The sequence below is a fragment of the Tachysurus fulvidraco genome, chromosome 19, assembly GCF_022655615.1.
Source record: "Tachysurus fulvidraco isolate hzauxx_2018 chromosome 19, HZAU_PFXX_2.0, whole genome shotgun sequence".
Taxonomy (NCBI): Eukaryota; Metazoa; Chordata; class Actinopteri; order Siluriformes; family Bagridae; genus Tachysurus; species Tachysurus fulvidraco.
The window spans coordinates 10,654,633-10,670,252 of record NC_062536.1 but is presented as its reverse complement, the minus strand read 5'-3'; the positions used below and the strand labels follow the sequence as shown (position 1 = coordinate 10,670,252).

The following is a 15,620-nucleotide window of genomic DNA, read 5'->3' as shown; positions in this document are numbered from 1 at the left end:
CTCACACTGAGGTTATAACTGACTGAATATTGACTCCAAACCCCCACCATCTTGTTTTCTTCTCGCACGCGCGCGTGACCCACTTTTTGGTGTTTTGATTGCGTCACGGTTTTGGCACCTGGCCAGCAGCTTCAGTCACGTTGTAGGGCAACGTGACCTGAAAAGCGCGGGATTTCTCGTCCAATCACATTCAAAGTTGTTTATGTATATATACATATATATATGTTTATGTATATTTATATATATATATATATATATATATATATATATATATATATATATATATATACACACGTATATATATGTATACGTGTGTATATATATATATATATATATATATATATACATATATATACGTATATATATATATATATATATATATATATATACATATATATACATATATATATATATATAATCATCTCTTGATATCTCATATTTTCTGAATGTTGATTGTAGTTCACTTGATTTTCTAGCATACATACAAATCTTTGCTTAGACTGTTTCTATGTTCCGTATGTGTTTGGAAATACAGTTTCTTCTGTGTTGTCTTTCTCAATTTAATGTATTTTCATTTATTTTGAAGGACTGTGGTAATGTGCAATCTGAGGGTGGTTACATCCACTGGATAAAAGCTTCTTCTTGACTCAAAGAATGCATAATATGCATACTCAAAAATTAAGTGTGCATACTCGAAAATTAAGTAGGCATACTTAAATCGTAAGTGTGCATAGTATGCATACTCTAAAAATAAGTATGCATATTATCCATACTCAAAAATTAAGTATGCATACTTAAAAAAAAATATGCATACTCAAAAATTACGTTTTATATTTATATTTATTTATATATATGTACACACACAATAGTGTATAATTAGGGGCAATTTTCATTCCGTACCTAAACACTGGACAGACTGGATCAAAACAGACTGGATTTTTTACCTCTCCAGAAAAAATGTTATATGCATTTAAAGGGTGGCTTCATGGTTGGATTAAAGTATAAAATACAACCTGAGAGCAATCAATTTAGACTTGTTTATGGTGACTACATATAAGCATTGTGTTTTAGGTCATATTTAGCATGAAAATAAACATTGGTGTACCTGACACAAAGTAGAAGAAGGAAGTCCAGCCATTGGGCTAAAAAGAAGGACAACATGAGCGTCTATTCTGCACAGTTTTACTTCTGGGATCATCAGTTTGAGCTGAGCCAGGTCATCCATGTCCCTACAAAGGGACTGCAGTTGATTTCTATGCTCTTTAATAGGTGTTTAAGGCTCTTGTGTATGAACTGCAGTATCTGTATAAGGATCTCTTCACAGTCAACACAGGAGATGACTGAATCAGACACTCCTTTATGGTCAATGCAATCTGGTGCCTGTCTGTATCATCCAGAGTACTCTTTTGAGTAAGCTGTATTGTTTTTTAGTCGATGATGTTTCCTCAAAACACGTCTACCACAATTCACAGGGGAACATTGTGGGACCTAGAAGAGGCTAGGAGCATTTCTGTACATACAGTAATAGAACCAAAAAAAGAGAAAGAATCAAATGAGTCTGAAACCTGACTGATGCTACATACTCATACATAATCAGTAGGAAGAGCAACTGAAACACATCTGTCTCCACAGTGTCTGTGACTGGATTATGAAGTTCTGCTTGATGTCTGCTCTTAAAGTAGCAGTGTGTCATTTTAGAGCCCCCTGCTGCTTGTGAAGTGAACTGCAATCACAAAGAAAAATAAAAGCCATCATTCTCATCATTTAGAAAGATCTATTGCAGGGTAAAATTACAAATCATTACAAATTAAGTCTTTATAAACCTGTAGGTCTAGAAATATATAAATGAGTCTGTATGTGTGACCTGGTCAGAAACCACATGGATAAGACATTACATTATATCACAATATATAATGTATAATTGATTAAAATACATTCTTCATTCACAGACTTACCAAAATTTGATGCGAAGATGTGCAGTTTATTGTTACTTTCACAGCCTGGCAATGAGGATTATTTTCTATGTCAAAATGTCCTAATTTTGTGGCAGCTGGTCCTCAGTGCACACTTTACTGACTGTTTTAATTTTACTATCTTTCCCTTCTCCTTTATTCATTATTATTTTTAATATGTCCTTTCTAGAAGATTCAATAATGAATGCTCAGTGAATGCTAAATGTCTCTCTTTTTTCTTTTTTATTGAGTGATAAACACTCAATATTTAGTCAGAGAACTGCTTGTTTTCCAATAGAGAGATTACAACATAATCTCACATGGCTTGTACCAGCAGCAATAACAAGTCTACAGACGATTATCTATTTGCAAACCCTTTTCTGTGGTTTATGTGAAGTTTTCCTGTTTTGAATAGCACAAAATAAAATGCTGAACCCTGATGGCTTGTGATATTTTATTTGTATAATTACGATTCCTGTTTGCAAGAAAACGTGTCTCATAATTTTAACAAGTGCATTTATATAGGACACATGCATGAAGGGCTGCCAGATATGTGACCTGTTTCTTTACACCATGACCGCTCGGGTTATCTAGCAGTATAGTCCCCTGTGTTTATTATTTTGTAATTCTCTGGGTAATTAGTCTAGGAGGTTAGTGTGCAACACACAGAGACAAAACCTTGTGCAATTTATATGGCAACATAAACAGTTTCTAATGCGCTCATGCTAAAATCATGCAATTATATGCATGCATGTGTGCATACAGAGGTGAGGCCCACTGAGGAAAACATACAGGGAACCTACACCACAAAAACCGCAACAGTCTGCAACACATTTCAGGGCCTCATCTAGCTTTGTCTATTTGAATCATGCAGGCTTTCGCATTTACAGTACCACTTATGATCTTATTCCTCTTAAGAAATTGCATTATTAAAAAAATGTGTCACTTGTGAAAATGTCTTTTTCAATTGATTTTGGAGTGCGAGGTGCTCTGAAAGTTAACTATGCCCACCCCATTAAATGCAGAGGATTCTATGACATGGTGGAACGTACAAAGCCGAGTGTTTAGGAAAACAGGAAACGGGAAAATTTATTGTAGTGCCATCAAACAATATGAGTAGCTGCTGAATTGTTTTCAAATGTGTTCACATTTATTTCTTCATTATACATGTCTTCATTCTCTTCAGTTAAATAGTAGTTTGAACAGACACCTTAGGTGCTATCATTCATATTGTCCGTACCCCTTAAAACGTCCTGGTCGTACAAGCTCATGCCTGTAGATGGCACCAAGAACTCCATATAAGACTGTTGCACTGACCCGGGGTCACTAATATTTTTGTTAAAATTGATAGAAAAACAGATAGTATAAAACAAAGGAAATATAGAGAGCAGTGTCCTTTGCTGCTTCAGTGTATTGCTGTCGACCGTTACAGTACAAATTTAAATGATACTGTACATGTTAGTTATTGCAATGTAAAATCTTTTGGTACATCATTATCTGTCAGTACTGTAAAGGCTTTTCCATAATACCAATAAACACATTTAATTTTTAATAATGCTGTGAACAAGCTATTTTCTTGAGGAAATTACAGAGACACAAATAACCGAATAATATGCCAGCAATTTAAGTGGTTAATAAATTACTCAGCAGGAAGAATTTTGGATATGTGAATTTGACCAGCAGGGGATCAGGCACCTCTGAGAGGAGAGAGAAGCAGAAGGAAGAAAACAAAATTATTCCAGTGCTAGAGGCACTGGAGTAGGAAACCGTGTGGGTGCAATTACACATGAGGCCCCAAGCAGCTGAGTTTTGTCAGCATGGTACAGAGTGAGAGAGAAGAACTCCAGGATAAAAAAGACGGACACACACACCCCCACGGACACACACACACACACACACACCATCATACTAAGGTTTGACTCAAACTTACATAAACATTTAATTAACTTTGTTTTCTTCTTCGATTTGCCTGCTCTTTTTAGATCGTCCCAGTGTTGATATTTTTTAAGCAGTTTATATGTATCAGCATTTGCATACAAGGCATTGGCCAACATATTCATCTAGAACTATTCTTTAAGGCATGCATGTGTAATTTGTGGGAACAGTTTAGGCTATGCATGTTTAGAATGTGTGTGTACATTTAGTGTACGTGTGCGGGCATACTGTACAGAACGTGGTTGTACAACACAGTTGCAAACCAAGACTGTGTTTCTGGATTTCCATATGGAGAGGTGCAAGAGCCTACAAATGGAACAGGGGGCCACTGTATACGTATGTGTGTAGAATTATGTCTGTGTCTATGGAGTAGTGGGAGTGTATGGTGTGCATGGTGCCCAAACTTGAGGGTTCCAGCCAGCTGATTATTCTTCTTTCGCATGACTCCAAGTTGACTGTGAAACTTTGTTCTGCAAAGGCCACATTTGCAATATACCTCAGACTTGAGAAGATTGATAGACACACATGCCAGTCATTATTTTCCCCTAAAATGTTGTTTTCCTGACCCTCTTTCTGACTGTGTAAGGCTGTGTAAATAATGTGCACTGTATAGAACATTAAACAGTTATTTTACATAATGTGCACTCTGTAGTGAACATTAAATAGGTATTTCAGTACAATACTGAAATACCACAGTGATTCATAAAGATGTGAACCAGCTGATCCAAAGACCTAGATTTACATTCTGTTGTTTTGTTGCTCTAGTATATTGTGAGGAAAGTGAAAAACATGATGACTTGGAATTTCTTCATCGGGTACGTAAGTAAAGTGTTACTAAGAATGTAAAACTCTACAGTACAATGTCAACTATTAAAAATAGCTTATTACTAATTAATTAATTTATTTTACACTTTATACCTCCATTCATTCAATAATCATGTATAGAACCTGTGGAAGAAATGTCTTGATTTTTGTTCCATTTGCAATGTGTGTGTATATTTACAATACTATACATGTGTACATGATCTCACTCTCTTGGTAATTTTCAGTGTTTGTAAAAGTTGTGCAGGATGCTGGGGCCCACTGAGTCTGAGGTCAGAGGGGCTTCAGTTTCAAGAGCAAGACATTGACAAACATAAGGCAGAGACTTAGTGTTGTATGTACATGAGCATGGGATTTGCAAGAGACCTGTTATTGGCATATGTTGTTGTCCCTGGAAAATGTGCATAATTTATAATGTATCATTAAGAAATATTTCTGTTTTCAGTGAATAATTTGAATAGTTTTTTGTAGATTAGAAAAACATTTAGGGTGGGGGGGTCTGGGGTTGAGCATATTAAGTGTCATAGTGCTCTGTCGCTGAACAGTGTAGCACAACAGCAAATCTGAACTTAAGAGCATATGTCAATTTCCAACAGACATTGGACTGCTGATCAGAAGGTTGTGGGTTCAAATCACAGGCCCACCAAGCTGTATCTGCTGGGCACTTGAGCAAGGCTTTTAATCCTCAACTGCTCACTCGTATAAACCAGATAAATGCAAGTCACTCTTGGATAAGGACTTCTGCCAATTGCCATAAATGTAATGTAGCTTTTTGGCTAAATATCTGTTATTATTCTAAAAGGGGTTCTTCATGTAACCCTTTCTAAAAGGTAAACACTCTGTTATAGGTTTTCCCACTGAGATACAAAGAGATGCAAAAACTCTTTGCATGCATGTAGCCAGAGGTAAAACACCGATTTGTACAATGGTGTATTTCTGCTTAAAAGACCTGTTTTGTCAGTTTTTTTCAGCGAAATGTCATAAAAATATTTAAATACTTTTCTGGCAAAGATAAGTAATGCATTCAAGACAATAAAACAAGACATTTTATTTTATCTGACTTAACTACCAGTGTGACAGTCATCCAAATATCACACATTCACCACCCGATAAAGTCAGGAAGTAAAGAGTACAATAGTTGCGATAACTGTTGCTGTTATAGAGTCATCATACTTTTCTTCTCACTTTTCTTTATTCTTCTCACCTCATATAACTCAGAACTCATATAAACACTAAATGAATACAGAGATGTACATATCCTGCCCCTAAAGATGGTGATAGATTGCTCTTATCTCATATCCTGCAGTGAATGTATTTCAATACATTGCAAGTGTTTTTCTAGTGATGCACTACTGAGGCTAGTATTTCATGTTTTTCATGTATTTCATGTTTCTTGCAAAAACATTCTAGAAACTTTAAATTGTAAGGGCATCTCCTGTGCATAGCCTTCTTCAGGACACTCCATAGATTTTTAGTGCACAGTAAAATCTTTTTTGTATTCGGGTCTGGCCTCTGAATAGCACATTTAAAAACACTGATCTTCTTTTTGTTAAACTTTTCCTTAGTTGATTTGGATATATGCTTTGGATCATTGTCATGCGGAAAGGATGAAATTACTTTAGATATATAAGCTTATTAGCAGACAGCTGAAATCAACTGAAATGTTGAGATAAAGTATGTGCATCTATTCATGATCCCTTCCACACTAAATAAAAGCCCAGGCTGAAGAAACCCATGGTGATTTGGCATTATTTTGCACCAAACATATCTTTTGGAAATGGCCTCATCAGATCTTAACATATTGTTGTCACATGAAGAGAGCAATCAGTGCAATTATTCTTGCAGCCCCTCCTTTTCCTTACATTTTTAAATGGACACCCTGTTCTTGGCAATGTCACTGTGATGATCAGTGTTCTCTGTATGTATATGATGGCTTTCACAGTCCTAAGCTACAGCTAATGTTTTGGTCATTTTTAGATACCATGCATGCTCTGTAAGCTCTTTGTGGACAACAGCTTCAGCAGTCAAATGAATCAAAAGAAATATGAAAATGATAAAGGGAATATTTTTTCAAATACAAATAGTTCAAATATAAGTGACTGTATAAGTTACTGCATTACATAAAATACAATCAATGTTTCATAATTTATACATTACACAACATACAAGTAAACCTACAGCTCTATTTTAAGGCATTTGAGACTTTTTACTGCCACCAGGTGATAACATAGAATAACTGTTTGCACACCATTCATCATAAAAGCTCCAAAATAGTCCTATCCACTAGTCTTTTTACCTACATACAAAAGTACTAGTATTGAATCAATTCTGCAGAGAATGTTTGGCTACAGTTGATACAACCAGTTATGTTTAGTGGGTTAATTACTTTTTCACAGGGATGAATAAGGGATAGGATTGCATAACATTTTTCCTTTATCAAATGAAACGATTACTTAAAATTGTTTAAAGATGACTATTTCAGTGTGTATTTTGTATGACAGGAGCATATGAAACCATTTAGTCTGACAAATATGCAAAAATATTAAAGTACTTTTTCCATGGCACTGTACACCCTGCGGTCTAACAAATAACATGTTTTTGTATCTGTTTGTCTCCAAACTTAATGGAAGACACACCTCTTCCGTCAGTTTGAGTTTTATTATTCCAGTCCAGGTTTAGTCACATTCCAAAACATGTTAGGACAGAGACTAAGTAAGTGAAATAGAGAGAGAGAGAGAGAGAGAGAGAGAGAGAGAGAGAGAGAGAGAGAGAGAGAGAGAGAGAGAGAGAGAGAGAGAGAGAGAGAGAGAGATTTGTCTGTTCCCCCTACACCATATGGTTGGCACATGGAAACAGCTAGTATTTTTGGGACACTGTCTTTCGCATCACTTCTCTCTCCTGTCCCTACAGTACATAATCTGCTCTAAATCTCACTTCTTACTTACAGTACAGTACTCACTACTGCATTTGTCCCCATTAAAGTTCAATCTGCTGTCTCTGGGTTAATAAAGCAGCAGTCACACTGGACTGTGGAATTCTTCACTGGCTTTGCTCCAGGTTGCTGTTTCTCCTGTCTCATACACTCCCAAACTCTGTCCCTCCCCTTCGCTCCGAGCGAAACATTGCCTGCTGTGTCGATTGTGCTGTCACAGGATTTCTTGTGCTCTCTCTGGTCTATTCTGTGTGTCACTGTGCTTTCTCTGGTGTGTAACGTGAGAGCAGTGTGGACGTGGCGTCCCTGTGTGTATGCGCTTATGGCATGTAATGGCTCCTACACAGTGGTTATCTTCCCTCTGCAGAACAGCCTGTACAGCTCGGATGCCCTGCGATTCTTCCAATGGGTGAGGCTGTCTGTGTTTGTGTCTGTAAAAATCAAGGGTATGATATATAAGACAGAAAGTTACAGATCTAACTACATATAGCATGTGTGGGAAGCTCTTTTATACAAATAGTAGTCTGCTCATCTAATTTACATACACTGGCATCAGTACACCTGCTCACATGCTCTTCAAGTGTCTGCTGAAAAAACCCAATTTGTCTTCCAAACCAACTTTTATTAGCACAGATGCTGACTTTTCTACCATGTAACACTTATAATATAACCATTCTTCTCAGCCCATATGTCTTGAATGTTGTTGTAATGGATGATAGTTATCAGTGTATCTCTAACAGCTGAAGAAACTGCATGCTCTAGAAAGAGAGAAGGACAGTCTATGGATTGGACTGCAGGTCCTGGAACGGGCTCGGTTCTGGTATCAACATCAGCTCAATCTAAACTCCCAGAGAAATGCAAGGATTGGCACAAGAGAACATGACAAACAAGAAGTGCGTAAATCTCTCTCATCCCTCAGTATGTGATTATAAGCCGTAAAGTGTACAGGAATTAAGGACATATTTGGATGCATACATAAATCAATATACTTTTCTGTTGTAGTGTGCTTTAATTAGGTACCATAGGTTACACTTATTGTCCCCTGGTGGTCCAGTGGAAGAGATGCTCTCTTTGCTATGGCCTGGTTTTGATTTCTGGCAGGGAGCCAACCCATTCACTGAGGGGTTAATTCTTGGTGCTGGGCCCAAGCCCAGGATAAATTGCGTCAGGAAGGGTACTCAGTAAAACCAGTGCCAAATCAAATATGTGGACCAGATGATTTGCTGTGGTGTCCCCAAAACAAGGGATCACAGCTCTTGCAAGACATCAGTGACCAAAGTGAGGTCCACAATTTTTAAATTGGATTTAAGGGGCAATTGTAATTAGTATCTTTAACATTTTCCTACTTGTACAAATTAGATGAGTACCTAGAAAAAACTCACCATGTCAAAGACTTATAACATGACACAGAGCAAAAATAGAATAAACACTGGTAATGGTTTTCTAAGATGGAGAAATGAATTACTGGTCATTGGACCGGGGTTGGATGCACAATTACTAATTTTGCTCTCTCTTTTGATTGGTCACCATATAGTCCTTTTATGCACAAATACTTGCCTATGACACATGGATTAATTTTTTTTCTGCAATTCTAAGCCAAAACCCCTGACACAGTACTGACTGAATTACAAATACAGGACTCTCATAACTGCAGAGAAAAAACATTCTATAAATTATTTTAAATTATTTCAAAAGCTTAATAACTCCTGCTGATTTTGGTTGAACTGTGAACCATTTGAATTAATCCAGTGATCAAAAAGTATTGTAGCTCTAGTAATGGCAAGCAAAAAAATAATAATTTTCATTTGAAGGCCTAATTGTAATGGGAAAAGAGTTTGGCCTGTTAACAGGATCATTACATGTAATAAAATTCTCTCAGTGACCCAATTTAAAGTGAGTCCCTGGGTGTGTGTGTGTGTGTAGGACGGCTGGTCATGTGCATTGCGCTCCTCTATGCAGCGTGTGAACGGAAGTCTGGGCAGTTTGCTGAACAATGCATATGTGTGTAGTGCAGCACCAGATGAGAAGGACGGCTCAGACTGGTGTCTGCGCTGGTCAAATGCTATACTCACCCAGGTGAGAGATACACACACAGCAGAGCACCGGGCTCACATCTGGAACAAAATATATTGCACTTGTGTATTGTGTAGAGTTTAGTGCTAGCTAGAATTAAAGAATTAGGTGGTCAATTCTGCCCAGTCAACTCTGATTCATTTAAAGAATCTGACACTGTAACTGTGTGATAAAAAATATAGCCTCACTGAGGGTCCTAGAGGACAGCATTGGAAAACATTGATTCAGTTCACTTTAATTTACCACAGATCTAGGGCATCATGTTTATTGAGTTTCATGAAACCAATGTTGCCTATTTATTTATTTATTTATTTATTTATTTATTTATTTATTTATTTATTTATTTAACAATTCAATTCCAGTTAAAATAACTGATGTGACAGCCTGTGTGTATGAACAGATTGAAGAAATTTTGAAAACATATACTTAGTAAGGAATAATGCATGTTGGCATTTAAAAATACTATAACAAAAGACAGGTGTTAAGAAGGATCTGACGCTGTCTGCTGTTCTTTACTATACAGGAAGTAAGTCAAAAGAATGACAGGATTTCTATGTTGGAGTTTCAGAAAGAGATGCTCATTCAACAACAGGATGGAATACACTACGTCTGAGACCACATGCATGTACACACACATGCAAGTTGTGTAAGTTGTAAATTTTTAATGGTTGTTCAGACTTTATTAAATCAACTATTTGACCTTTCCTTGAGAAAAAATGACCCATTTTTAAAAAAAAACTTATATAGGAACCTTACGATTTCTTTTTTTAATTATATATTTTTTGACATAATATAACGTTATATGCTTGGCATATTTATACCATAAAATATTTAAACATGAAAAAAGGACAAAGCCCAATTCATATGAAATATTTCACAGGCCATATCTGGGTCATAGTGACAGGAGATTAAAATGAAATGAGGCCAACTGAATTATAACACAAAAATCACAAACAAACAAGCAACAATAAACCAACAAAACAACTGCTGATATACCCAAGCATGACTGTTCCCTAAAAACATAGACAAATTAACGTTTGGTCAATTTAAATAATTTTCTCCTCTGTCTCGGCTGCCTACAGTCAGTATAATCTCTGAAATGTATATTTATTTAAGTAGTGAAGGGAAAACAAGTGTTGTATAAAACTCATAAGCTTCTGCACTGCAACCCTTCAGCTTCACACTAGAGTGCACCAGAGTATATAAAAGAAAAGAAGCCACAGCACTTTCAACCCATGCATGTAATGTGCTGTAATTATATTTTATAAAGTTAAAAATTTTATTTCAGTTTCCAATTCTGCTGCAAGTACATCCATTAACTTTACTACAATATCACATATGAAAAAATGTTACTATTTATTTCTCATCACTTATAACATTTATTGGTCTGTTCTATAGCTGCCCTGTTCTACAGTTTAATAAAGTTATTTATTTACAGAAAAGAATAGAATGTACAGACTAAAAAGACTATAAGTGCAAAAATATTCATATTAAGAATTTAATATGATGCTAAACAATCTTATTTATCTATCTATCTATCTATCTATCTATCTATCTATCTATCTATCTATCTATCTATCTATCTATCTATCTATCTATCTATCTATCTATCTATCTATCTATCTATCTATTTATTTATTTAATATTAAACTAAAGTTATTACTAAAAGTATATGTATTACTAAACTGAAATTATTATCATTTACACTCCTACCTGTGCACAGACAGCTTCCATCTTCAAAAATCTAAAGAGAACATTTTGATAACATAGAGAAAAAAGCTTACGTATCACCAACAAATTTATTCAGATTAATAACGATAAGTCAGTAATGTGACAGCAGTGTGATGAATAATTAAATGCAGGTACGGTGCAAAAGCTTCAAGCATCAGAATGGGCAACAACTAGGGCATGGCTGATGCTTCCAGATGGGCTGGTTTGTTTATTTTACAATATGATAATGATTTCTATGCGAAACAATCTCAAAGTAAGAAATGTTTTCACACAGTTGTGTGAAACACAGTCATCTTATAGATTTGAGAGGTCTGAGAAGAATGTTTAGATTAATTCAAACTTACAGGAAAACCCTTTTTATCATTTTTTTATTCCATTACACAGTGTTTCGCAGTTCACTGAACATTTATGAAAACTAAAGTATCATAACAAAACTATAGGGCTAAAATAATGGAGTGAAAGAAATTTGGTATATTTCAAAAAATCTGTACTTTTTTGTTTTGTCTGCCAGTGACAAACAAATTAAGATGAAAGTTCTTCTAATGTGTGTTATTCATTCTAAGATTTAAATGTCATGTATTACTGGCAACAGTACTTTGGGTTGCTCCTGTGCTGCTTATGTCTCATTTGCGTTTGCTGACGAAGAAAATCGTGTCAGTACATGTTACAGTTCCTACCCTGGTGGTCCCCCATTGATCTCAGTGCAGTTGATAAGAACTATCTTCAAATCTTACACACACACAGTCTTCTATCCATCAAAAGCATAAACACACTTGCAAAGGTGTGCTGAGACTAAACACAAGTGCGCTTTGAACAGAGCATGTGGCTACAGGTTGCAACAACGGATCCACCTCACCATGTAGTTTAGACACAAGAAGAGCATTGTGAACACTGATATGACATTTATTTATTGGAGGTAGGTATATCTGATGGTCTTTACCATCTAATGTTGGTGAGATGGGAACTGAAAGCTTCATTTGCCCTTCCCTGGTAACTCGTTCCCAGGCATTCAATTTTGTATAAGTTTCAGTCATTTAAATTGCATCTTCCAGCTATAGACTAAAATCACTCATGTTAAGGTTTTAATATACCAGGAGCTAATGCTATCCTAGGGTCTTAGAATTACATTCCTTACTCGCATTACACAACATATTTCCTATTAGTTTCCTGACAGTTTCTGAATAATTCATAATGTACTTCATGACAAATAACTGAACAAGAAAGCATCAGAATAAACAGTCAATTTATTCAATGTATTTTCAAGTCCTTAGCAAAAAAACAAAACAAAAACCACAGATAACTGGGTAAATGATACATGATTACATGTAAAAATAAAACATGTGAAAATGCATTTTAATATTTTATGCCCTGAAATTGCAAATGTGCAAAAATAAACGAATAATGTATAAATAAAATCTTATGTGGAAATAAACAAATGACGCATGAAATACATGAAATACATGTAAATGTAAGTCTATGTGTTTGTGTTGTGAAACCTAATATGCTTAAAAAACAAATCTCCAAATTTAACACGTGAATTGTGATTATTAATATGTGATGTTTGGGTAACTGTTTTTACCTCAAATTCTTATATACCTAATTATAACCCAATGCAGATCCTTTAGTTGCTCTTCTATGGTGTAAGCTGATCATAATTGATACCCTGCAGACATTTGCATAGTTGATTATGACATTGTGTTTGCAAATGTAATGCATAATTATTTCCTGTAATCTCATATGGAAGACATCAGTTACACAATTGAATTTAATGACATCTACTATTATTAATTATTTAAAATATTATTTTTGTTTAATTTATAATTATTTTTTCCAGCCTTTGTGATTAATTCCAGCGATGTACCCAGCATAATCATTGCTGGCTCCTGAACTGTTTAATATTAGAAAAGTTCCTTTTTTGATTGTCCTTTCAATGCATTTTCAGCATGACTTAAACTTTCCAAAGAAAGACACAGACAACAGTTGCTGATTAATGCTTGTTGATGTTATTTGTATTTGCAGTGTGCGGCTTCATTGCTTCAAACTGCAAAAAGAAACCGCAGAACCCTACTGAGGAATTCAGAAGGATTTTCTAGCCGATAACGATCTTGTTCTGAAGCATATTGCCATCCTAATGCATACTTTAATGTGCGTAAGTCCCTGCAGGCCTGCCGCTGAACCGTCAAGGCCAGAGTACCAGCAACACCATTAATTACAGCCTCTTATTCACAAGGATGCAGTAAACAGCTTTTGTTGGATCTGTCACACTTCTGTGAGAGTTAAGATCATTCTTCCGTCCCGTAATGGTTCAATGGCGCTGAACTCTGCTGGTGCAACTTCCCTCCCTCCCATAATTCCCAGTCAACTTGGGGCTTTAGTGGATAGGGCGATAGATTTGCAATAGGAAATGCAAACCACATCCATGCAGGTCTGCTAAAGCGTGAAGGATAAACAGGTAGTGGAGTTAAGGAGGATGTGTGTGTGGGGGTGTGTGTGCATTTTTGTGGCTTGCATTAGTTTATTCCCCCACTTCCTCTGCTCAGAAGAGATGCTTACTTAATAAGTATACCAACAGCTATTACTGAACTTTTTGTGATGAGCACTTAGAGGGAAGTGGAAATGAGAAGGTGATTGTGATACAGCCATATCAAAACGATGCAGACACACAAAGTTAAATCTCTCTTTTAATCAAATACTGATAAATTTTGCTACATATTATATTGATATTAAAGACCATGTCCAAGTGTGAGAAAATATTTAATAATATCCATTGCCTACAGGAATTATTAACTAATTAGCTTTATCTGGTTGATGGAATTCTTGAATCTTCAGTCCATGTCTATTATAATACAAACTGTATTTACACAAAGCTTTACGATGAACATATATTATACACATACACACCACTGACATTTTAAATACTAATAAGTAGACTAGATATTAATCACTTGGTTAACGAGATGTTTATGACTTAATTATTCTAACTTTATTGTAATGAATTACTGCAATTTAATTTAACATTAGCTGTAATAACCTGATCTCATTGGGGCTCTGGCAGCTATTTGCTATACAATAACAATTCAAAATATCACACTGGAAAATCAATGATAAATATAATTATTAAAGCACACATGTGAGAACAAAATGCTCTGCAGTACTTTGCTACATTATGTTTTAATGATTTTCAATTGTATGTCCATAATTAACCCTTGAATTACACTGAAATTAATGCGTCTGATTTGTATTTAAGAGATCAAGGAATATGAATGCACCAATGAATGTAAGGTGTTCAAATGAATAAAATGCACCTGATGTAGCAGACTGCCATTGTGGTCGCGCTTACAAGAATGTATTATGGTGAGCAAAACTGTTTTTTCCTCTGGTGTTAAATCATATCCCAGTAAGAACCGCATGTGGCGTTGAATAGAGGTGTGATGAACAGATAACCAGTAGGAATATGAAAATTCAAAAGTCATAGCCTTAAGTTAATAGAAATATGAGATGAAACACTTTTTCCCCTCTGATACATTTCTCATTAATACATTAATGCTGTCATGGCTGTTTTATCACTTTGAAGTAAAATGAACATGGTGTTCATCACAGTAGAGGAGCTTAGCTAGAATTAGATACAACTGATAACCTGACACAGCTAACATGAATCATGGTGCTCTCAAATTTGTAAGAATAAAGTCATTATTATTATTATTATTATTATTATTATTATTATGGAGATTACAAGGGCATTGCTAGGCATAAGCGTTTACTGGGACACAAGCTAACATTTATTTGAGTCAACAATGTCAAATGAATCTATATAGTAAAACAGTAAACAAAAGTATTCTTCTGTAGGCCGAGTGCCTCTCAAGTCCAACGCTTGGAGTGTTGAATTGTACCGTCGTTATTTTACTCTCTCTAAACAGTCAATCAATTTACGGCGGCTCAATTTACAACACTCCTCCTTCTCAACTGATAAAACAGCTAGATGGTGAAGCTTATCTTGCCCCATTGTGCACTTCAAAAACATGTGGAGCCGTCTCAGCACACTGAATGTTCACAACTACACAGTACTACAACATGCAAGTTTATTACATGCTAATTGCTCCTTCAGTTAGCTTTAATAATTATCATTAAGAATACATTTACCTAATATGGGGTAAGGAAAACGTTTCCTTAACTCC

General features: G+C 35.5%; 1 protein-coding gene across 3 annotated transcripts; it reads left to right on the top strand.

Moving 5' to 3' along the window:
- The first annotated feature begins 7,811 nt into the window (after window positions 1-7,811).
- On the top strand, window positions 7,812-14,790 carry sapcd1 (suppressor APC domain containing 1). 3 transcript variants are annotated; one of them, XM_027151234.2, is made up of 5 exons: window positions 7,812-8,050; window positions 8,382-8,534; window positions 9,601-9,717; window positions 10,238-10,360; window positions 13,465-14,790. In XM_027151234.2, the coding sequence occupies exons 1-4, from the start codon at window positions 7,964-7,966 to the stop codon at window positions 10,325-10,327; spliced, it is 447 nt and encodes a 148-aa protein (XP_027007035.1). In that variant the 5' UTR covers window positions 7,812-7,963; the 3' UTR covers window positions 10,328-10,360; window positions 13,465-14,790. The 3 variants fall into 3 exon arrangements, with proteins under 3 accessions (XP_027007035.1, XP_047659649.1, XP_027007034.1); XM_047803693.1 differs by having other exon boundaries at window positions 7,818-8,050; window positions 9,565-9,717; window positions 10,238-10,339; XM_027151233.2 differs by having other exon boundaries at window positions 7,818-8,050; window positions 9,565-9,717.
- The last annotated feature ends 830 nt before the right edge of the window (window positions 14,791-15,620 follow it).

What these genes read in the sequence shown, in the direction of transcription:
- sapcd1 (XM_047803693.1), top strand. Translation starts at nt 7,964, where the DNA reads ATGGCATGTAATGGCTCCTACACAGTGGTTATCTTCCCTCTGCAGAAC. An exon ending in GAGAACATGACAAACAAGAA is followed by an intron (nt 8,535 to 9,564) that starts GTGCGTAAATCT and finishes GTGTGTGTGTAG; the next exon opens with GACGGCTGGTCATGTGCATT. An exon ending in CAAATGCTATACTCACCCAG is followed by an intron (nt 9,718 to 10,237) that starts GTGAGAGATACA and finishes TTTACTATACAG; the next exon opens with GAAGTAAGTCAAAAGAATGA.